This window comes from Cyclopterus lumpus, chromosome 21 (genome assembly GCF_009769545.1).
Source record: "Cyclopterus lumpus isolate fCycLum1 chromosome 21, fCycLum1.pri, whole genome shotgun sequence".
Lineage (NCBI taxonomy): Eukaryota > Metazoa > Chordata > Actinopteri > Perciformes > Cyclopteridae > Cyclopterus > Cyclopterus lumpus.
Genome location: NC_046986.1, coordinates 9,384,378 through 9,409,904, shown reverse-complemented (window position 1 = coordinate 9,409,904; position 25,527 = coordinate 9,384,378). Strand labels below are relative to the sequence as shown.

At 42.5% G+C, this 25,527-nt stretch overlaps 1 protein-coding gene across 3 annotated transcripts; it reads right to left on the bottom strand.

Annotated features, from left to right (window-relative positions):
• Positions 1–134: 134 nt before the first annotated feature.
• gpm6bb (glycoprotein M6Bb) lies at positions 135–25,293 on the bottom strand. Of its 3 annotated transcripts, none has more exons than XM_034560931.1 (7): positions 25,145–25,293; positions 4,761–4,947; positions 3,853–4,009; positions 3,502–3,670; positions 2,748–2,821; positions 2,549–2,614; positions 135–340 (listed from the first exon to the last, which is right to left on the bottom strand). In XM_034560931.1, exons 1-7 carry the CDS (start codon positions 25,146–25,148, stop codon positions 191–193), a joined length of 807 nt encoding a protein of 268 aa, XP_034416822.1. In that variant the 5' UTR covers positions 25,149–25,293; the 3' UTR covers positions 135–190. The 3 variants fall into 3 exon arrangements, with proteins under 3 accessions (XP_034416822.1, XP_034416825.1, XP_034416824.1); XM_034560934.1 differs by lacking the exon at positions 25,145–25,293 and adding an exon at positions 11,663–11,726; XM_034560933.1 differs by lacking the exon at positions 135–340 and adding an exon at positions 779–2,127.
• Between the last annotated feature and the right edge of the window lie 234 nt (positions 25,294–25,527).

Genomic DNA, 25,527 nt, shown 5'->3' with positions numbered 1-25,527 from the left:
GTGAGTTAGTGCAGCAAGCAACATGGATGCATTAGTTTGTTAGGAGCCTGGTTAGTACTGCACAGTGTCAGGGCAGTTGGCAGGTTATTTTAGCTTGGTCCAAAGGGGCCACAGTGATTGGCCGCAATGTCTGTGTGTGTGCGTGTGTGTGTGTGTGTGTGTGCGTTGTATGGATCGTGAGTGTGTATCCTTATGTGTAGGAATTGAGGCATTCCTTTGAGCGTGATGTGATGTCCTGCAGCTCCCGCTCTTCCTTCATTTTGATGTCTTGGTAGGCATGCATTTGACTGGCGTCCTTAAGGTAGGCCCAGTTTGCGGAGAGAATCATGAGGAAGTGGATCTGGAAGAGAAGGGTGAGGTGGATGGCCGGTGAGCATGTCAAAGATGCAAAGCAAGCTACAGGAGTCAGAGCTACAGTATGTACATCAGAGACGTACACAAACATACAGTTAAGTTCTTCAAAAGACTTAAACAAGGGTGATGAAAGACATTACTGAAAAGGACTCGTTGTAACATTGCTGTTACAATCATCGCTAATCCTGGAGTTATGTTACTATCTCGCTATGCGCAATACTACAGAAGTGAAACTTTTAAGGCGTGAGGATGAGTAAAGAGAAAGAGAGCCACAGGTTGTGTATGTGAGTTTTATGCAGCTGCAAAAGCTTGAGGTTAGTGCAAAGCATGAGATTTTGTGAATCTGACACTGATGCATATGCAGTTCAGTATTACTGCATCTCGCGGTAGGATTTTATAAGAAATAACCAAGTAGGAATACTTTTGTAAACAAAGATTGTTTATTTTATATAGAAAGTAAAAGCTACAGTCTTCAAAAACTTAGGAGAAAATTAAATATATGAAATATGGAGTATAAGTAACTCTAAACAGATCAAAGAATCTGAAAAAATAAGCATGCAGGCTCAGTGTTAAGATCAAAATGGCACTTTGAGAAAGAATAAAAGAAAAAAATGTCGGAAACAAAACATCAACTTCATAGCTGAGGCTATACCAGCATCAGCCCTCAAAGAAAAAAAACCACATTAACTCTACTCTAAAAAAAGGATAATTTCTTATTTAATTATAAAATACATGGAATTAAAGTGAGGCTTAGGGCCTCATGCAGAAGTATACCCCTGGTACTGGCCTAACCCTTCATAGTGTGCTGTGCTAGGTATGTGCAGTTACTTTGAAATCTACAATAAACACAACTGATCACCATAATATTCATCAGCAGAATACAGTTGATGAAAGGGTTTTAGTTCAGTTTAGAATCTAATTTGTGACTAAAGAAATAATACTGAATATGTTCTGTGTAACACTTCATTGTTTCAGGGGTCAGTGGCAACATTGTAAGGCTAAGGAAAGAAACCAAAGGAATATAAGGACAAGGCACTATGTAACGGGTCCTTTTACAGATGTAACACTAGAATGCATCCTCACCAAAGCGGATAATCTGGCATTCAAAAACAAAGCCTGAGAACACCTTGTATATTTGTCATCAGATGTCCTCACAAACTAATTTCAAAGCTGTATTCCGTTCATCTATATGTGCTTGGTGCAGTGTGTATGGCCTCATGTCCATCTTGGATCATTTCTAGCAGTATGTCTTACAGCCTGTAGCTACATAGAGGTCCACAAGTGCCTCAAGAGTTCTGACTGGAGTCGACTGGTGCTCGTCCATTAATTCTGCAAGCTAAATACTGTAAGGTTTTCTCTGCAGGTCGAAATCAGCTTCAAGCATTACAAATGTATAAAAAAAAATGTATGGATTTCTATAAAAAAAGTGATGCCAAAGAAAGCAGAAAAAAAGCCAACAAAACACCGCCCCAATCTGAAGACAACGTTCACCGGTGTCCTTAGACAAGCAATATTCCTGGGTACCAAATACTAAAGGAAGCAAACAGTTGCTATTTACACGTGTGTGATTACTAATGGAGAGATGTTGGTTTTCCTATTTTCTGGTTGTTTTTTTAGTTCAATTTTTTTGTGTCAGTGGCAACCGCCTCTATATAGAGTACAGCAAATGTACTCCTGTGCTCTCAAAACAGTTTAAAACTTAGTGCAGCAGTCTTCTCGACTTTTAAACTTCAAAACGGCAAAGTTATAAGTGGTAGCCATCATGTAGATCAGCTGGTGGAAGAGAACAGAAAAGGTTGTAAGACAACATGCCGGTGACCTCCTCGCCACCGCTCTGACAAGTTAGTAAAGTGACCAATATTATCAAGCAGTAAAAAGTTCAGAAAAAAAAATTTAAGTAGAATTTTACAAAATCGTATTTGTGATTTAGTCAATTAAACTCATGATTGGGATATTTTTGATATTACAGTCTTTTTAGGCACAAACAGCATGCCCACACTGTGCTCTCTTCCATCCATCCTATTATAAAAAAACAGGGCCATGTGCTTCTGGAATTGTAGCTGAGGAAAAAGCCTGTGTGTAATCCTCTCTGGTATGGGAATGGGAAGAGGAGCACTTGACGCATGATCTGCCGATACAAACCGTGCAAAGATGGACTAAAGGGAGAGGATGGAGAGACCGGAGGGAAGCTTACCAGAGCGATCACAGTGGCTCCTGCCCCGGCGCACGCTATGATGTATAGGTGATAAGACAGGTAGAACTGGAAGAAGATAACAAACCGTGGTTATTATCCCCATTTGAACAAGATTGCCATGACATGTACTGCTGCTGTCATTTGCTGATACATCTCTGACATTTGTAGGAATATGTTTGGTTAGAAAACGACCTCTTACCTCACTGGTGTTACAGATGTCACCTAGCGTAGATCCGCAGACCTTGCCAGGTGTGGCGTTCCATGGGATAATACCTGTAATCCATGAAATTCACACGTTTCATATACACTACTTTACTTTAAATGTCTGATAACAAAGAAAAAAAGGACACAGTCAACCAATTTTACACATGAAGATCATTCTTAATTCTAATGGAAAGCGAGTCGAGTTGCATTTCAGGAAGTGTAGACAAGATAACATGGCTCCGCCTCTGTTGCTTCGATTTGGAGCATTCTTTTTTTTTAATACCTTGCAAATTCATAAACGTTATGGAAGTGCAAATAGTAATATGCCGGAAGACATATTTAAGGAAAAGGAGACAGACAGAAGATGAAGTTTTGCATTTAAATTATTATTTATCTCAGGGGTCAGGACCACCATTAGATTAGTGAAGTAAATATTAGAAAAGCAGAAAAAAGAGCATGCAAAATAATTTTGAATTTGAACAGATTTTTCTCTTAAGCTTATTTTTTTGTGAATAATGGGATAATTGTTCACTCTCTGGGCCTTTAAAAAATTATAAAAATAAAAATAAGGGGATTATTCTTTGATTTAACTGGTCACAATCAGAAGGCATAAAGGTGATGTGGGCTCACAAGTAGACATTGCTTGGTGTTATGGGGCCCCCTAATCCCCTAATCTAGAGCACTGTATCAGTTCTAAACCATCTTTACACGTTACACATATTCTTGCACACAAAGTGCTATTCTCATACCGTACTGACGAACATCCACACAGATGGAGTCGATGTTGGTGAGGTTGGCCACAGTAGAACTCATGGCGGCGCAGGTAGACCACATGTTGTAGAAGAGGAAGACTGGCACGGCGGAGAAGCCGAACACACCGAGCCAGGCCACACCCAGAATGTATGTGAGGAACACGAACTGAGGACACAGACACGCCACAATGTTATGCTCCCCCTCCTCATCCTCGTGCGCTCTCTTTTCGATAGTGAACACCTTTCTATGTATGTTTTAATTGTAATCACATGGCATGAAAGCTTGTTGGAAGGCACTCTGTGTTTGAGAATCCGATCGGACACAGCAGTGTGGTTGGATTAGCATACCATTCCACTGATGCAGCGTCCACAGATGGTGGTCTTGAACTCGCTGTGCAGTTCTTTAACTGCACTGGTTGTGTAGAAGCCCTCGGCAAGCAGGATGATCCCATACAGGAAGAAAAACGAGGCAATGCCATAGATGACATACTGCATCAGCTGTATTCTGTTAAAGAGCAATGTCACACATGAGCTAAGTCATAACTGTTAAGTTGCAATAGGTTAAAAACAAAGTAAGCAAAAAAAATCGAGCGCTAACATGCTTTAATACTGCAAACTTAACACCTGGAGAGACCCACTACAAATGTCAGGTAAAGTAATACCATAGCTGTTAACAATCATTTATAACTTGCATGCAATCTTTAAAACATGAGTAACATGGGTTGGCTTATTAATCAGAAACAGATGGTTATGATTAAGACCCTAAGGACCCAGCGTCCTTAAGACGTGAAGAGTGAGACGCTAAGCCCAAATGTGGAGATAACAGGTGATGCATGTCTCTGGACATCATCTGCCGGGAGACAGACTGCCTCTGTAGACATCTTAAATTCAACAGCGCACTACAAATCTACGCCACCATAAAACACATGTGCAGTCCTGTCTGTTGTAATTCTTTTTTTATTGTCTCGACTAATGAATCCACTTCGAAATAAATTTTTTTAAAAAGAGCCATATTTGGACTGGTCTCTGGGAGGAAGTGAACGTGGGAGACGTGGTCATCTAAAAATAGCCGACATAAAGTCAACCTCATTAAAAGTGAGATCCATCTTACTTTTAGACCTCTCTCTGTTGTGATGGTTATGTAAGAGCACGCTGTGTCATGGATCCAACTGGGACATTTAAAAACACAATGTTTTGTAAATTATCACACACGCGTCACAAGCAGCCGTGCAGCGCATACACATGAGGTCACTTACACATCCGTCAGCATGGCATGATCACTGGTGACCTTGGAGAAGTAGGTTTCCAGGATGGTCACGGTGCCAGTGAGAGCCACATGGCCACATCCACAGAACAGGGCGACGCCACAGAAGCAGAGGATCGTAGCCACCAGCGAGGCATACGGCACCCCGCCCAAACATTTGATGCAGCACTCAAAGCAGCCTGAGGAAAGAACAAAAAAACAAGAGAAACTGGGTCAGCGACAAGTGTCATTTGATATTGTGGATCAATGTTTTACACCAAGTTGTCTTGCTTTAAAAGGCAATAGTAACCCCCAATTCCATAAAAGGGATTGTGTTTAACTTGCAGGACAGGAAGTGATCTCAGGGGGATGAAGTACGAGATGAATATTCACATGAGTCATTAATTTATCCATCGAGCCGATTCCCAGATCACCAGTCTATCACAGACACCAAAGGATATTCTGTTTCGCATCAGGACTCATTAAAGAACAGAAACGCAGACTTTACATACGTCAAGAACAAAGGAGCTGAGACAGACAGCGCAGACGAGTCTGTTTCAAAAATAAGTTTCAGAGAACCCATCTGTGGCCGCGTGCTTCCTTTCAAGACGTCTGCTATGTAAACTACCAGCGGCAATGCGCCAGTCTTGAGGCTTTTTACAGTCTGGATTGCCTTTCCTGTTTCATCTGACAATTCATCACTCCACTTAAAGGCCACTCGTGGTCATCCAGCAGGTCAGCACAACGAGTGTCAGGCAAGCTGTAATAGTGATCAATGGCAACTCACAATGAGGGAATGAAGTGACCCAGATGGATCCGCCTCATCCAGTGTGTTCGTATGCAGCCGGTCACCACAATGCTGTATTTGTGGATGCGTGCAAACAAAGCACAGTGTGCTTCCAATCAGATCCACATGTGTCTGACAGTATGTCGTTGAGTCATAGGACATCCAGATCATTGGCTATTTATGCTCCTCAAAGATCCCACATATCTTTGATGTCACATCAAAACTGAAGTGTTTAAAGATGCTTTAATTCATATGTGTACATTAACAATTGATCAAATGACTGTCTACGTGGCAGAGGTCACTTGTAGTGAAACGGAGCTCGATGGAGAGTGAGCACTGGACGATACGTCAGGGCCACACAAACACATCTCCAAATTAATATTAATGGTACTCCGCGTTTGGTGGATGTATAAATAAGCAACTGTTCTGCTCCCAAGCATCAATTATACCAGGTTTACAAACTGCACCAACCTTCACAGAACAGATAATGCAAAATGAATCATTATCCAAACACAGCCCACTGTATATAATAGAAATAAGACAATAAAAAGAGAAGTAGATAGGGTGAGTAGAGGCTAACAAGTGATACACTGAACACATTCCCTGTTTTTTCTTATCTCTGCTCTTCCTTGTATGTAGTAGGAGACGGGAAACGCGAGGCTGCTGAGCATAGCTCAACACTTGACGAAAAAGCCGACTCGCTCGCTGCTTCCATGAGGCGGGGATCCCTGAAAGTTCATCTGTGTTTGTGCTCTTCGGGTGTAACAAAAGGAAATTAAAACAGATATCCTGCTGCTGGGTCAACACTTCTGCAGACAGATGCTTTATCCTGACTGTTTGTGTAGTACAGGGAGATACAACAAAACAGTTGTGTCCCATGGTGGGTGAATAGGAGTTGCCATGGCAGCATGTTAACCTCAACTCAATGAGTGTGCCCACAGGCGAGTCGCTAACTTCTACCGCAGCCCACATTGCTCTGATGAACACGCCGGGGGAGGGGGAGCGGGCTGCTGGGAGTCAGAGCGCAGAGCTCCACCGGATATTGAGCCCAGCTGCAAAGTAAATACAATTCATTTAAAGGAAGGACTGCTCTGGGAGTGCACGTCCCTGTCAGGTAGTCTTGGCCCAGTAGCAGACTGTATGTCCCCTATAAATCCACAAGCTCTATAACCGTTCGCCCACTCGAAGAAAACGTTTCCATATGAAAAGTACGCCTGTTACCAAATCTCTCGTATTTAATGCGCGCAGACTGACAGAGGCAGTCACAGGTCACACTGGTTTACCGTCAATTATTTGGATTGTAATCAATTGTGACACGTCATGGATGAAAATCAGCATGACCGCCCCAACTCATTATGTGTCTGCTTGTCTTTAAAGCCTGACTCGATATGCGTCACCAGCCCCATTAGATCATTTGTCAGTAAGTTGATGGCGCTGGATGCCACGCTATCTGTCAGTCGGTTGCCTGATTTGAACTGGATCTGAAAATGAGGGGAAAAAATAACAATCACGGACTGGGATGTGTTCCGTTATAAGAACCAAAAGGGTTTATACTGATTGTATGAAATGCTTTAAAATGTCACGTTGACCATTGCACCACCCTCCCACGGAGCCTGTCGCCAACAAGGTCGGACTGACATGTTTGCATCTGTCATGCTCGTCTAACTTGGAGCACTTAGGGAGAGAACACGTACTTTACTTTTTGAAAGCCAAAGATTCGATCGATAAGCCATCTGTCTAATTAGTGTCCATTCCACCAGGGGGTGGGGTGGGGGGGGGTGTTGCTTTTAAAGCATCCAACCATCCAGACCGAGACTATTGACACATTAGACATCTTTCACTCTCAATGGATAAACCTTGTGTCACTTACTGGTTGTTATCCTTAATAATGCAATAACTCCAAGGTGATGTTTTCACAGCTGGACCGGACGTGTTGGAAGATTAGTAGAACTCTGTTCTGGTTGACTAAAAAAAAAAACACTGGCGAGGACGGACCCACGGACGAGATTCACCTATCAGCAGCCTCAGGAATACGACTCTGTTCACACAGGGCCTCTGTGAAAGCTTTATTCTTGGTGTTTGACATCTGGGGAGACATAAACGACATCAAAGCCCAACTACACTTTTAAGCAGTGCTGGAAATTGCCGAATCTGTGAGATATTACGTTATCCTTGTTATTAAATCCGCCGTCTTTATAGAAGTCCTCGTGATTCAGAATCAGCTCGTGACACCAGTTTTGTTTGTTTGTGGAATAAATTGACATTTTGGTAAATTCACATATTTGCTTTCTTGTTAGTTGAGAGGATTGATAGCACTCTGACTTTTCCCAGAGTTGTTTTGATTTACAAAAAAAAAAAAAAAAAAAAATTTAATCTTGAAATGAAACATCTCTAATCAGATGTTCTTTCATTCTTCCAAGTTCAACTAAATAAATGTACGTTGCCTCTATTCAAAATACAGAGTCTAGTTCAGAGAGGACGATGGACTCTGCAGTTAGAGAAGACTGATGGCTAACACAAAATGTAACAAGAGAAAGTTGTAATGTATATGAGTTATAAAATAGATAGACAGTATCACTAAATCTACCACACAACAGAGTACAGATCAGAGAGGATTGTGTGGGATGTTGTAGCGTACAGGATGTTGCGGGCAGACTGTAGTTTGAATCACCCTCCTCCACAGGGGACAGCCAGAGCAGGAGCTGGTGACTCTCAACACATGCACATGCACGGAAATGAAAATCACGTTGGGCCTTTTCCCTCTGATGACTTTCACATGCTCCCGGCCCCCTGACCAATACGTCCTGGTTAGACTCACCACTTCAAGAATCTCCATCTCATCGCTACAGTACACTAATAAAGAGGAGGACATGTTGAATGAAAAATAGAGTGAGAGAGAGAAACACACACAAGGAAGCGACTGTTTGTAATGACAATGTGAGGCCCTACAGCAGAGGCTACATTTGCCACATCGGGATCACGAGGAGGGAGAGAGAAGAAGAAGAAGAAGAAAAAAAAAGCCGCCTGCGTGAGAAAGAGAGTGTGTGTGCGTGTGTGTGTGTGTGTGTGTGTGTATTTCTGACATTGTGTGAGTGAGACAGAAACAAATAGAGACAGAGTCCCAGAAGCCCTGATACAAAGAGCCAGTGTGTGCAGCCATAGACTGTCCATCACGCTGGACTCTCGGGGACCAAACAGAATAGCAGTGAACCGCGGTCCCGCTCTTCCGGCCTGCAGGCGCGAGGCCCAGGACAAGCCCACCGCTGAGCTCCATCCTGTGTGCCCCTCCAGCACTGCACACAGCTCGGCCACAATGCGCCGCAGCAGCCACTTCGCACTCCGGGAGGATCCTGTTTGTCAAAGCAGCTCATAACAACCAATGCGTGAGTGAGACGGCTCGTGAAGACCGACCCGCGCGTAGACTAACACACACAGCTGGGCAGAGCAAGAAAGCAGGCGTGGGTTACGGGCAAAGGGTAATTGGATAACTTGCAAATATGTGAAGGTAATTAACATAATTTAAGGACAATATCTAGAGGGCCCCACCGTCTTACATAATACATCTTCATTATTGTGTTGTGTTTTGTCCCGCGCGGTTCCTTTTTCATAAATGAAGTTGTTTGTCATCAAATGACCACATCTTTAGGTACAGATCACCTTGGGGCAAGGTGTATCATCTGGTTCTCTTTGTCTCCTGATAGTATACTACATATGTTGGTGGCCAAACAGAATAAGACCTTTGAAGATGTGTCAACAATTAATCAACGAGTACAAAAAGCAGTTGGTAATTGAATCGATAATGGAAACAATTATTAATAGCAGCTTGAATAACAACACCAGGAATAGGAAGGAAGGGAGTAAGGAATAGAAGGACAATATGTTATCTGGGTTTGCCTAAAAAATATAAAGAATCCGACATAGCGTGCTGTGTGCACTGTACTTGATGGGTACCGGGGGTAACAGGGGCCCCAACAAGATGCTTTCCCCATTGTCTCCAAACAGGTTAATCCATCCATGCCTCTCATCACAGTGTGCTTGACGCATTACACTAACCCATGCAGCTGGCTCTGCTTCATCACCTTCATCACCTTTCTCCATCACGGGAACACAGCCTGTCAACATCACAAAGCTGAAACATTCCAACAGCTGGGGCCCTCAATGGAAAGTGGAAAAGCGTCCCCGATTGAGAAATACCAACTGTATGTGATTAAGTCGGCAGCAGACATTTTGAAAAACATTGTTTGATATGAAGTCCATAACAGACACAAACACAACCACAACTAAGCAAACAACAAATGACATAGAAGCACAACATAACCATATGTACATAGTAAGAGTATGTATATCATATACTATTAAATCCCACATAAACAAACTTGGACACACACAATTTGAGATGAAAACGTTGCAACTCTTCCATCTCATCCCTGAGCCCTGAGCAACAAATTGGCTTTCAGCTCCGATAAAAGCACCATGCACTTTTAATCTTAAATCCAGCCTCATTGTTAACAGATGTGTCTGTTTACAGCTAATGTTAAGTATTGTTGTTTGTTGCTTCACTGGGGCGAGCTGCCAAAACACCATTTATGAGAAACAAGTCTCATTTTCCACACTCTCCACTTTGAGAGGAGACTTAAAAATGCCATAATGGCTCTAATGGACATTCTCAAGGGACGACCCTGCAAATACGTCAAAAAGTGGTCTCCGAGTTCTAACTTACACTCAGTCAGCTAATAGCTGTTGACTGCAGCTCACCCATGGCTGTGTGTGAGTGGAGGGGAGGGGAGATGTGTGGATGTACTCAATGACAATAAAAGGCAATGACGGCCGTAACGGCTCGTAAATGTAGTGTGTGGGTACACTAGAGGAGTGTATTTGTGAACATGAACTGTGTGAAATGCAAGTAAATGGTGGGTGTCAAGTGAGGGCAAGTCTTTTTACAGGCCAGTATCACATACAGGGTCTCAATGGGCTTTACAAGGTTCCCGACCCAGCCTAAACTTCGCCAACAGCTCCTTTTAAAAAGGACTTGGCTCAGAGCCAGAACTTGGTGGTCACGATGTTTGTTGCATGTCATCTCTCACCCATCATTTTGGGACTCTCTACTGTCCTCATGACATTTTGAAGAAATTCAAAGAGAGTGGAGGAATACAGAATATTTGTCAATGAACAACAATTCTTGTAATTGGTTAATCTTTTAAGTAAGTTGTCAAGCTAAACTTCTAAACATTAGCTGGTTCCATATTTGCTGCTTTTCTCATTTTATTTTACTGTAAAAGGAGTAATTAGGGGTATTTTATTATCAGACAAAACTAACTGGGACTATGGGAACCTGAGATGGACATTAACATTGTTAAAGGTGCAACAATACTTCTGAGATGATTAAATATCATCTCTATTGAAAAGAGATGTTCCAAAGTTACAGTTATGTATTATTAGTATTACATTATCACATTAGTAAGCAGCAACACCTTTCTTGGGAAAAGTGCTTGTCTAAATGTAAAATATTTTACCTGAAATAGATGTTTAGAAGAAAGATAGACACATCAATGATTCCTACAAGAGGGCGAGCAATTGAATGACTTTCTCTCTCTCTCCTCAGTGTACACACTCCTCACGGCTGTCTATTTGTGAGACTGGTAGTGTCTGGTTCATTTATCTTTGTCCTTGCCAGCCCCTCATCCACCTCATTAATCACCCACGCTCCTGAAAGAACAAGTCAAACGCACCCTGAGGTTGCATTGATCTGCTGTTGATTCTGCAACAGGCTCGTTGTCCTTAAAAGTGACAGTAGCATGATGATGACCAGCGGCACCACAGTGCCCCTTCTACTGCAGGAGGGACGTCTGCTGAAAATATCCCACTTACTTAAATTAAGTCGATCATAAACAAAGCGGCAAAGAAAAACACGGCGAGAAGCATGACAGAGGCGATGCGAGGCACAATCAGAAACTGGAATATCATTAATTATGTGCGATTATGAAACAAGGATGAACAAAGTCCCTGCTGAGCTAAATCTACCCAACTATTGTGCAGAGTGAAACCAAGCAGGCTGGAGTAGGTTAAAGCCCCAGTAAACACAGTAGTGAAAAGAACTGAACTGGCTCTTTGTGAGCGCTCATTGGTACCTCTTTTGTCCAGCCTCTGGTCTTGGTTTTCTTCTGATGGAGTTTCCATGGTTGTTTTTCTCCCATTCAACAAAAATGCTTTCTTTCACCAAATTCCCTCTTCCTTACTCTCTCCTCTCTCTCTCGCTCCCACTTTCACTCACCTCTCCTTCCTGTACTCTCTCGCTCTCTCTCTCTCTCTCTCGCTCTTTCTCTCTCTCGTTCCTCCACGTTCGCTCTTTTCATCTCCTCCTGCATCACAAAGGCATCGCTGAACTGTACATCCCAGTTCCTTTCCCAAAAAAACAGAGGTCTTGTAAAAAGAGATTTTTTTTTTGGTCGAGCCCCAGTCATATAGCTGGCTCGGGTGCAGATGGGTGAGTACGGATCCCTTCCTGAGTAGACTGAGTGGGTGAAAACCCAACTCTGTTGTACAGGCTGGGACAGAAAGCATATAGGCACACCTATATATAATCACTTCTCTCTATTTCACATCTGACTACAGTTCAAGAAAGGGGGAGTGTATGTGTGTGTGTGTGTGTGTGTGTGTGTGTGTGTGTGTGTGTGTGTGTGTGTTGTGTGTGTTGTGGCTGGGGGGGGTTAGCCCTTCATCTTTCTGATAGGCACCATATGCCCTCTGTTCCTGCAGCATACATTAGTAACCTCTGACCGCTGTCTTCCCTCCATCTGGTGCCTTCTAACTCACATAAAAAGGACACAGGAAAGAAAGGCAAATCTATATTTCCTAAACAAGGACACGGAGCGTATACTCTGGCTGAACAGAGGAAACAGCATCTGAAAATGGGAAATCCAGAGAATCCGGACGGCAAAATCCTGACGAACGCTGATAAAAGGAGGGAGAAAATAAGAGAATGCTCCGAGGATGATACAATGAGAAACAACTTGTTAAACATAAGCAAGAGACGAGTGGCGAAACAGACAGCGAGGGAGACAGGGAAGAAGATCTTGGCCGTGTTTGTTTGGCAACAGCAGGCCAAGAAGCCCCAGGGGCATGCTAATGAGAGAAAGGCCTTTCAGCGCTGGGGGGAGAGCCCTGCTGGAGCGGAGCTGGAGTGGGGTCTTCTCACGGATACCAGACCTCGGAGAGGAGGGGGATCAGCAGGGGAGGGGAGCCTCAGGGGTCAGGGAAGTGAACTTAGCGGGGATCCCACAACAACAAATGGCGCACTAATCTTCCAGCTTTTTCACCGTCAGTCCTGTAAAACTCCAGGAGAGCTGGCTTCCTTGTGATGTGGGGAAGGGCGCCTCCAGCCCGGAAGTAGAATTGACGCTGGTTGGAATTCTACAGCTCATTTCCAGGTAGCTGTGCTTGTGAATTCCCCATTAATTGTACCAAAGAGCTCAAGTGAAGCTTCAAAAGAAAAGCAGTTGATACGAAAGAGTAATAAATCTGTCACACACTTAACCACAGAGGCAGCTTCATATTACTGAGTACAACAAGCGGCCATCTGCAGCCTTTTCTATAATGTGAATGGACAACAACATTATTGAATTTATTGCACTCAAAACATGTAATTAGGCCTGGTCGAATCATGTTTTCAGACTGTAACGTATTTGATTAAATAAACATGTGCTTTCGATTGGAAATAAAGACAACTGTACCCTGCAGTTGAAATTATGTGTTTTGGCTTGGATCTTAAGCTCTGGAAAACCAAAGTTAACAAAGTGTTCTTTAACAGAAGAAAAGTCCTGCAATATAATTTCAGCATGGATAGTTTTGTTACAATGTTCATTCTCTTCCTTATAAAGGCAAATAATAAGGCAATAAAATACTGATTATGAAAAATATTCATATCCTCAATCTTGGCTTTACAGAGACTCTTTTGTCAAGGACAGATACTTATAGCAAATGGTTACTATTTGGTTTTACATTAGCAGCCCAACAACTGATGAATGAGCCAGGGATTGGGAAGCATGACTGATTTCAGCTAATGCAATTAACCTAATTCTAGGAATCAAATGTACAATATTGCGTCCACTTTGTGTTCAATAGAACTCATTTAAAGTTCTGGCTGACGAATATAACATTCACTCTGCTCTGAGCTCTGTTTTGGTCTATCTTGCGCTTTAGTAGTTAGATGTTCGACTGCCTGCGCAGGTATACACAGTGTGTGTGTATTTGTTCTTTTGCTGCAAACAGCATGCCTGCTGCTGGCAACACGGTTGATTTTGGTCAGAGAAACTGAACAACACAGTAAATGCATTGGCCTTAAATCGAAACAATGAGCTAAAAAAGAAGCTTGAACGTCACAAATGAATGAAGCAAGAAAGGTATTGTGAGACACATAAAGAGCAACAGACTGATTGGAGCTTTACCAAAAAATACTGTGAGTGGCTGTGGGAATAATCATGTGAACATAGGAGGCCGGGCCCGAGGGCTGCATGCACCGCTCCTGTGTCGAGACAGCGCCACTCCCCTACTTGAGGACACAATCTGAATGATGATGAAGCTCATACAAATGGAGGAGGCTTCATTGTGGGTCAACCTTTCACGCTGTGAGACCAGGGGCCCTGAATGCTACTCAGTGTTCAGTCACCCGTGAAGACCTGCACCCTGCTTGGCTCACAGCGACGACAGAGTTCTCAGGGATGCAGGCAAGTGCCCAGGCCCGAGTTCCCCTTACCGACACTAGTAATGGCCTGAGAAAGGAGACTCACCAGACCAGAGCAGAGCAGGACAGATCAAACCATATGAGATATGACTGATTGTGAAGGCCAAAGCCTGATGAAACAAGAGAGCAAACTGGTCAAAATGCCCCTGAGTATGTTGCTACTCTCATAGAATAATCTGTAACTTGTCATCTCTTGTAGCAATTGGTGGTTTATTACCACATTGGAGTCGGATTCCTGGAAACCCTGTGTTGGCAATTTGTTGCAGTCAGTGAGTTGCATTCCAATGTACTGTGGTGGTATTACTGTCCTAGATTTAAATGCAGGCCATTTGCATGGGTCAATCCGCTCTGTATGACTGCCTTCATGTTTGGCGTGCTGAATCTAAGTCATCGATTAGTTTACAAAAGCAGCACACTACCAGCCCATTATTCAGATCCATTCACTTGTTTTGCTGACCCATTTTCCTCTGCGATTCTAGAGAATAACAAAAGGCATTACAAATTCTGTACACATTTTGCTTTATGAAATATGATTAGTTATAACAGTCAATACAATAAAAAGCATTTCTCAAACTCACCCTGTAAGAACAGCTAAATCTTCCATGTAAATCCAATCAACGTGAGCCTATATTTTCTAAAAAGAAAGTCTCTCTGCAATGGAAAGAAATTAATATGCTAACTGTCATCATCCATTATGGCAAAATATGTGGATTGTGAGAGGGAAAACCACAGGGGTCTGACTTATAATGATCCTTTTGCTTTCCTTTGGCCCTGGTAAGAAGCTATAAACTAAAGAATATCAACATTGTGTGTATAGCAGGAAAAACCACGTTGGAGTAGAGTGACGGTTAAAGGGTATTTGAACCATTATGGTATCAAACTTAAATAAAGGCTGTCCAACATGTATACTTGAATGACCGCCTTTGATGTCCATCTTTCATTGGACTGTATAAAACAAAAAGTGCAAAAGTCTATGCAATTGAACACATTCATCTTCTTACCCACAATGCAACTTGACTGATTTGGATGTATTATGCTAGAATCAGCTAATGTAGCCTTGAGATGCTAGCCTCCAGCAGAGATGAGGAGCAGGCTACACGTTGAGCACACTGTGATACTTCACATCCACAGACTTGTAGTCTTCAGCGCCAAACAATGCTGACTCAGGTGAAATCACATGTATCAGACTTCACACACACAGATCCCTCTGTAGCCACAAAAGACTTCTTACAATTTTTTCCCACATATAAAAGTATACTCCCCAACCCCTATAAACATGTAAAGGCGTATGCTGAAAAGTGCAAATCCAGCTCTGCTATTCAATTTCAGCCATTTCTTATAGAGACAATATTATGTCTAGCCGTTTCTTCCACTGTACAATTTCCAGATTGCCTTTTTCTCTCCAGTATAATTCTGAGTGTTTGACCAAACAATGCCCACAGTACTGACTCAGTACTCCTCTAATTGCATGTGTGTGATACTATATCTTGTTCGATCTGGAAATGGAGCAAAACACTCACTCGAGGATGCCTGGCAGCCATGTTTTGCTTCTAAAAATGACTTCACAACCCTGCCTCTGGCACCTCCACAGACACTTTTGGCCGAAGTGTGTTGCAGGGAGAGTGAGAGACACAGATGCTTCCTATTATCCAGGCTTCCTAGCTTACAGTACCTTGGAAACTACCACTATGGCTTGGCCGGACAGAAAACCAATGCAATGTCAATGTCAATCTCAATGTCCTTGAGACTAAGAATTTCATAATTTCAGTCTGGAGTCAAAAGAGCAACTCAATGCCAGGAAACAGAAAACTGTAAAAGAGTGAAAGAGAGCGATAAGGCATTTATAGAAGTTGTACCACTACCCTGCTATACAGGCTATTAACTTCTGCCATTTTAGAGAAAAGTATAGGTCTGCATAACTGTTTGTTTTTTCTTTCAACATGCAGTAAGTATTTGAATGATGGCTCCAGTCTGGAAGAGGCTCTTTGCCTTATTTGTGGTCTGCCACTCTTCCATTATGCAACCAATGAACCAACCATAAGGTACTGCAAGCAAACACCTCTCCATTATCCAGCTAGTATAATAACCTCTTGTCTTTTCAATCTACATGTATTGGGTTAATACTTTGCCAAGAAGTTGAGGGAACTCCTGAATAGTTGACAACAAAATGATGGGGTTTAAAACACGGTTTTATTTTCCAACATGGGCCAATTTATTTATTTCAGCAGTTTCTCCAGAATAGATGAGCTTCAGGAGGGATTATTTGTGAGAAGAAAAAGCTTATTCCCCAGTCTATATCTACCAGATATATGGTCTGCTTTTGTTCTCCACAAAGTCTTGAGGGAAATATGTGTCTGTTCAGGTGCTACACGTAGAGCGACTCACTGAAAACAGTTGCAAACCAGGAAAACCAAAGCAATGAGCTGAGAGAATCTATAAAGCAAAACTGCAAAGGAAGGCGTTAATGTGATGTGGATTTGTCACTATGAACGACACATCAAATATAGCACTGGATTTATGAGGATGTTTTTAAAGAAAATCGAGCATGTTATGCCAGGAGACGTAGAAATTGTGTGAAGGCAAAAATATTTCTACAGATGTCATTCTCTCCACAAATCAAAAGTCCTCACACTCTCCTACTTGTTGCACAGGGCAAAAGCATGTGAACACACACACACAAAGAGACATAATGAAGCACAGAGACACAGGGACATTAGACGAGACTTTCCAGCTAATCCTGTGGTTGCTTCCCATGAACAGCCCCCACCCTCTCTGTCCATCCCAGCTGCAGGGATTTCTTTCTCTGCGTGTCTCTCGCCAATCCTATTGTCCTCCGCCTCATGCTGCCAACCTCTCACCCCTGACCCAAGACTTTACCCTTTTAAACCCCTCCTCTGTCCTCCCAATTCATCCCTCATGAGAGAAGGAGTAGAAACCTCCTCACTTTAGCCCCAGCCAGTGAGACAGACTAGCCACTTGGACTCCACCGTGTCAGGATTCATCGCCAGCGCTATGACAACAGAGCATATGACAAGGAGATCGCTTTAATGCCATTGTTCCACGAGGCTCTTGTCTCTTGTCTCTAAGCCCTGCGTCCTGCGGCTGGATCCTGGAAGGACAGGGAGTCGGCCATAACCTGAACATGACACTTCCACCCCTGCAGGGATGTGTTTGTCCTCAGATTCATGATGGAAACAGTTTAGACGTGGACTAAGTGCTTAACAATAAGTGGCTAATACAGCTCATCACAAGAGAAAGATGGGAGCTAATCCCTCTAGGGGTTGGTATATCCCCTGGCTGAACTCTGCGAGAGTGGGTCAATCCATTACTTTGTTGTTTTAAGTACTGATAGGCAGTTTTCCAACAGAACAGGCTGTAATTCCCCTTTTGTACATCACACTGGACATTTTACAGCATCTACTGTGCAATGTAAAACCAATATAGGGCACCATTAGATGTGATACAATCCCTACATCAATATTAGTAAACATGTACACTCTCGCTCTCAGTTTGTGCATACACGATGGAACCACTGGTCTGATAGTATATTCAAATGTGCATAAATGTTTCATAACTGTCAATGAAGCATTCAAACTCTGTTTACTTTGTTTCTTTCTTTTTGCAGATATGTAGCTTTAAATGTGAAAAGAAACAGGATGAGTCAGTGCCTCAAATTCACATTACTTTGAAATTGATACAATACGGAACAAGATGTTCTTATATTGTCTTGGAAACAACAAAGACAAGGCCATCCCAACTCTTAATCCAGACGGTACTGTATACCTCACATTATGCACACATTCCCTCTCTCTCTCTCTCTCTCTCTCATTCCAAATGCTCCATTCCTTCCTTTACAACATTACTTTCCCATTTTCAGCTGTGGACACTATTGTTACAGTATAGTTGTTACATAGAGTGGAGGTCAAAAGCCAAGATGACTTCTGAGACCGCTCAGTGGCGAAGCTGTAACATTCATACTGCTAACTGATCCACTGGTCTGCGTGTGGTTTACAGGGTCAAGCTGTTTTTCAGACAGAAACATCTGGGATTTCCTCTCCCCTGAAGCTGCTGTTAGCTGGTAAGTTTCTCATTTCCTCTCAAGTGAACCTACAATGAGTAGGGCTGCACAATTAATTGAAAGAGTCGCAAAATGGCAAGGTGCAATATGTGTTCAAGGCAAAAATGTGTAGCAAAATACCAATATATAATTTTCAAGGAAAATGCGAATAACTGCGAAAATGGTCCACCCCTCGAATATCGCAATATAACAATTGCAATATCAGTCAAAAATAGTCGCAATTACATATTTGTATAAAGTTGTTTAGTCCTAACAGTAAGTGATATTAAAGCCTGTGTGTATGAATGGTAAAAGCATCATACATTACTAAATGACCGTTTAACAGTTTAGTCAAATTGAAATCCATCTTGTCAAACCCCCCAAACAGTCTGTAAAGCAAAAAACAGTCTCCCCCAAACGCTCTCCCTAAGCTATTGGGTTTCCCTGCAGCTGTTGCTTCCCAAAAGCTCAGCGATTGCAGATGTTCTTCTGCGAGGTGGAAGAGCCTCCTCCTGCATATCAAGACAATCTCTGGAGGACAGTAAGCAGACGATAAAAACTCTAAAACTCTTTTTCTTGAGCAGGAAAATTATTCCTGTGTGTGTGTGTGTGTGTGTGTGTGTGTGTGTGTGTGTGTGTGTGTGTGTGTGTGTGTGTGTGTGTGTGTGTGTGTGTGTGTGTGTCACAAGCAGCACCACATCATGACAAAATGAGAATAGAGGAGTCATGTGCATTTCCTGCAAGGTTAATTTTTATGAAAGTATCATAAAAAAAAAAAAGATCTTGAGTGGGATTTCACAAACAATACTGAATATAGAGGCAAAGGAAAAGTCATAAGGCGTTACATGGGTATTCATTTAAAATTCCTGCTTAATTCCTCCCAAGCGTAGCATTTGGTTGCATCCAAAAGGTCTCAGGCTGTCCGGCGGGGCTCTTCATATGGTGAACATGTCTCATTGGTGTGCTGGGGTACCCCAGATGCTTTTGTCTTACGGTTGTTTAGCAGCTGAGTAAAAAGCGCCGAGGACAAAGACCTATCTGTGGAGGGTTGAATACACTCGGTGGGCACACAGCCAACAGCTCAATCCTACAGGCTCCCACAGTTGAAAAGCAGACTAATGCATTCTGCTCTCACTCCTCACAGATGATCTCGCAGGGCAGTGAGCTGGAGGCCCTATTATTTCTTCTCATTTCACCTAACTTTGCTTTCACATCTGAACTGTGGTCACATCGAAGTCCCGAGTAATCATGTACATAGACGTGTTGAAAAATTTGAAACAATACATGCACGTTCTCACAAAATAAGGAAGAATTAATACATTGTGTTGAAAGAACCAACCGTCTTAGCTGACAGACACACATCCTCACCCTCCTCTCTTGTGATAAGAGTGTGGAAAAAATATCAACATTGCATCTTTGACAAATCCAACAGGTGTCTGAAGGGAGATTCCGAAGCTTGGATTTGGGTTCACGACTTGAAAGACGAAAGCTTTGGTGAAGCTGGAGCAACTTACATTTGAAGGACATTAAGAATGGATCTTTAATGGCTTCAGAACGGTACTTTACAAATCAACGGGTGACGTCACAGTGACGAAATGAACTTCTCATGGGAGAGGTGATGGTTTTGGATGTGGATAGGTCAAACAAACACAGGACTTTCTCCCAGGAGACCGCTGTTCATGTGAAACTAAACGTCAGCCTATGTATTGTCCCGTCAATTATTGGAAAGATGATTTACTCGAGTCGCTATTGTCACGTCGCTCAGAAGTAACTTAAGTAGTTAGTCTCAACTCAACATCATTTCGATAGCATCTATCATGGATCCCAAAAGGTCACGGAGCAAGATTAATCAGCACAAACTAAATAAATAAAATAAGTAAAAGACAACGATGCAACATTACAATAATGAACAATACAATGTTAAAGTAAATAAAAGTCACTAAAGTAGGCTGTAAACTAGTGATGATTCAGACATAAAAACTAGGCACCTTAAAAAAAGCCAAGCTAAAAGTTAACATCAACCACAATATTTTCCTAACTATTACTAAGTGGTTTTGTTGCCTAAATCTAACTACCTGTTATGACTGAATTTTACTTTAAAAAGACACTATGCATGTAACAAGCATATATTGACACGACATCAATGCAGCATCCAAAATTGACGCTCGTGGGGGACATACAGTGTCATAGTTGGAAGTTTGGGGCGACTGACCAAGCCTCGGTAATTGACGAGTTGGGAGTGAGAATGTGTTGACAGAGTAGATACATTAGTTGGCATAGCCCTTTCTGCCGCAGGCATCAATCACACTGTTCAGCCACTCTTAACATTGACTGCATTATGATCTATTTACTTGTTTACCAAAGACTGGAACAGGAAAATAGGTCATTCTCTGAAAACATTATTGACTATTTAATCAATGTCCCCTGCTCATGGGATTCGGAGAGAGTGAATCAAGGCACAGGCAGTGCTTTTGGTGCTATTGTGAATGTGGTCATACAGAGCTGCTGCAATGTGGAGAAACCCCTGCAGTAGCGCTCAATGCCTGTTGAATGAGTGAGTGAATGTTCATCAGCTGTAGGGGCTCTTTGCTTTCCCCAATCTATTATTTCCCTCAGACCTTCTGGAACAATCATCTGACTGTGAACGAGCTTCACTGGCAAACATCGCCACTGCACTACTGCATAGATGCACTGATGCCAACATATTGTAAACCTTATTATGCATGTGTTGGACACTTTAACCTTGAAAATGGGTGTTCTTTCTGACGTCTTGCAGATCAAATAAAGGCCAGATTGTCTCTTTGGCATATTGTATACAATATCCGGGTTCGGCTGCCTGTGCATATCTGAAAGCATGTGGTGTTTTGCATATAAGGAATATTTTCAGATATTTAAATGCCATCTTGTTTCTACCATGTGGTAGTTTGACTGTGACATCTCTTTAACAAGGACACACTTGCGCACACACAAATACACACACACACACACACACACACACACACAAACACACACACACACACACACAGAGTCACCCACGTAACCACTTGCATCCCTTCTGTTCAAGTGTGAATAGGCTTTTAGTAAAAGTGACAGCCAAGGCACATGCTTCAACAAGCATCCCCACTCAGGAACTTCTATTCCTATCATTTCATGTCACAATACTCAATGGCTCTCTTTGTTGTCAGAGGAGTTATTACGCTCAACAAATTATCATGACTGCTCTGGCAGACCTGCAGGGCTGGAGAGAAACCAAAAAAGAAAGTATAAAGGCCGAGGAAAGCAGTGATGAGAGAGGAAAGGAAACCAGAGAGAGAGGAGGAAATAAAGTGGAGTAGGAAGGAGAGCATCAGATGAATGAGGTCTTGATTGAACTAACTGGTTCTCTTTTTTTTTTTAAGAGCTGCAAGGTTGCAAAAAGTATGTGCCTCATCTGCTGTATAATTACCAAATAGGTTCGGTCATACCCTTCGCCAAATGGAAAGAAGCCCAGAAATCATGTAACTATGACAGCAACCACCTCATTATGGGGGATATTCAGTTGAATTAATGATTGCACACAAAAGACGAAGAGCAATTTCAGTAATTATTGATGGTGACATAAAGATTTGGGAATCAGTCGTAGAAAAAAAAAAAAAAAGGGATGCGCGTACTTTTATTTGGACTGAATTCACTGAGGGCATCTTTTTGGAGTCAACAAGAGAATTCTTTGGCTCAAACAAACAAACACACAACAGTAAAGTTGCTCAGCAGCCTTCGACCGTCTCTGCAGTGACTCATTCTCGCAGGCCTGTGGGTTTTTTTCTTTTTCTTCCCCCTCTCTGTATCTCTTGGAAACAGAAGCATGCGGATGACCTACGACATGCCTCTGAGGACCATTTCGCCATGAGTCAACTAAAAGCAGGGGGAATTTATCTGACTCTCTGTTATTGCTCTGCCGTCAGATGACAAGTTGTTGATGCCGAGAGCACAAAAACACCTCCGCCGGCAGAGCGTTAGCAGTCACGGGTCTTTCCTCTCCTCAGACCCAGGATGAAGGGTCACAGCACATGTGTCTCTGACAGCGATCGCCGCTGATGGCTGAGCGAAAAATAATCGGACACTTCACAGACATCCCAGTTCAGATGAAGGAGGAATACACTTTAAAGAGCATCAGACAGCCGACGGATGTAAAACACCATTACGCACACGCTGCCCGACCCCTGCTTTTGTGGATCATTGAAGAACCAAATCAATCAGAAAAAGTCTTCACTATAAAAAGAGACTACTAACACAGGGTTAGGCCTCCACTTGTCCACTAGTGCCATGTGTCAGTAACAACTACAGCAAGATGTTTAATTTCTATAAAGTCTTTAATTTAAGACACATTCAAAGCTGTGATTCAAAGCTGTGATTTACTCTCTTTATCTTGAAATACTCAAAACACTTGGATCTGTTTTGCATCCAACATTAATGACCTTTTCCTCAAGACCACGACGCTGAATACAAAACACACCAGTTCATGAGTTTCCATAAGGAAAAACTATTTTTCCTTCTTTCTTTCTTTTTTTTTTGCGATCAGAATCTGGCTCCAAGAACAGAACACTGTTCATAGCCGTGTCCATAATCTGCTGTATTTGATTAGTTGAATCTTCTGTCATAAGACAGCTTTAAATGTCAAGCACATAATCAAATTGTATCCGTAAAAAAAACATGAATTGAAACGATGGCAACTCTTCCATGAGGAGAGTTTCAAAAACTGTTTTTCCATTGTGATAAATAAATTAAATAAAACTTTGCACAATATGTTTGACAGATTTTCTCCTTAAAGTTCAGGGGCAACAATGTGCAGCACAGACAAACTATTAGGCTTTCTATGCTGCGGCCATGTCATGCTTTTCTTAGTAACATTAGTATCATCATCACATGCATTTTTGTCTTCAGGCTTTCTCTTCAGATGTTGGGTTCAATGATGAAATATCTACGGAGATCTGAAGCCACGATTCTTTCCTGTGTGTTTAGTTATCAAGTAACCTCTTTGTAACCAAACACTGTTGCGTGAGTAATTGTCACAGGACAAACACCAAGAACCCAACAAGATATTTGTGGGAAATAACTTGCTGTCTCCCTCTGAATCGAGCACAGTGGACTGAGGCCAAGTTATCCTCCCACGTGCCTCACACAGGCCGAAACACTGTTAAAAGACAGAGGAGAATTTCTCTTAACAACATGTGGCCCCCTCTGAGAGGTGAAGGTCACTGTAAAATCAAATCAGACACAGGTTGTATAACCTCTTGACATCTTCACTTCACAGCTCCACATAGAATCGCCTTCAAGACATCCTGTTTCTTTGAGGCTGAACGGATCCATGCACACAGTTAATACATGTTCTGTCTTCAAAGCTATTGCACATGAAACGGAAAATCACAGCAGCATGGTATCAGTTTCTCTGACCCAACCAAAGTAAAACTCATCAGCAAATAGCAACTCTCCAAATATGAACCTTCTCATGCACACAACAACGGGCTACTTCTCATGAAAGGGTCGCGGAAGAATCTTTGAATACAAAAATGGGAGCTTTAGCAAGTCGACGTGCACAAAAGGTTGATTGCCATGCAGAGTAATATCCTGCGCGGGGCAGTGAAAGAGGGTCTGTCGGGAATTAGTTCAGAGGGCATCCGCTCTAAAACTTGCAATACTGTGAACTTCTCTCTCGACATTAAGAGCCACTGAAGTCGCACAAAGGAGCAGCTCCAAATTAGAAGCACAAAGACGCCTCTGTCAGAGCTTCAGAGCGAATTAATGAGCATTGATACACTTTTTGCACACAGCGTTCTTCGACGGCCTCAGCTGTGCCGTGGCAAATAGCACAAGCCAATAAATGCTGCCCCAAAAAACAACACCAAAATCTCTAAATGGTCCAAATTAAATGACATATTATTGGATCCATTCTGAGTCTTTTTTTTACGGTAAACTATCTACCCCAGAGCAGGAGGGAGTGTGTTTTTTTTTCATGTCATCTATCCCATCTGCTCCATAGTTTATCACTCTGTCAAAGACTTAATGTTAGAGAGAAGTTAAACATCCATAGCATCATGCTATGGAATCCTCCCGTGCATCCCTCCCCTCTCCCCACGTTGGGAGCACAGATGGCCAACACTTGGGACTGTTTTTAAAGATGAGACAGCCTCAGCTCACATAGAGCAACACGTTCTGGCATTAATACAAAGCATGCATGCTTCAGCTCTGGAGCATCTGACTAATACAATATGTTGCCAGTTAGTTTTTTTCCAGTGACCTATAGTCAATTCGTTACCATGCTGTGCAGTTTGGTTTAGGAAATATACCTATAACATGACAACCGGTATCAAACACAGCAACACGATCAATCACTGAGGACCAATCATAATCATAAAGTGTCCATCAAATAGCTTAATAGTTCAAGGCAGTATTGAAAGCAAGAGTAAGAGAGACAGTCGAGGTGGCTAGTTGATCTGGATTTAACACCTCCAAACTAAGACGTGCAGAGTTGACTGCAGGAATCCCGACAGACTTAATCTCTCTAATCGCTTTCCTCGAGCGGCTCCAGCAAGCTGTTCTCATGCCGATTCTCTTGAAACCGGGTCAGGTAAACAGCCTTCCTCCGCGGCAGCAGAGGGAGTTGAGTGAACGTTACATCAACAACAAAAAGTGTGCGCCATAAGTAACAAAGTAGTACCATGATGTCATCATGAAGAAGAAGAAGAAGAAGAAGAAAAAGAAGCAGATACATGTGTTTACATTCGTCTATGTGCTATACTGTTGCATTTATAGTTAAAAAAAATAAAAAACACGTACCCATTGTTGTTAGTTCCCCAAAGTGTCCGAAGTGAAGCGATCAGCTGAAAGTTGAGCCCAAACTACACTGATGTTGCGTCCCGGGATGCACACTGGCCGCCTGGCTGCTCAAACGCGCTCAACGCCGCGCGTCCGTTTGGAGACAGCGTGGGTGACGTCACCGCGGAGGGGGGGATTAATGGTGGGAGGACGCACCTCCCACCCTAACCCTAACCCTCATCATAGAAGTTTTACTGGTCAACCAACTCATCATCGGCCACTTCTATTCTTAAACAGAAGTATTGTGAGTTTACAAAGTGCACGAGAGATAATGACCGGATTATCATGAACATTATCGGGGAAATTGATCGAATACATTGATTTCCATCAAGATTATTATTGTT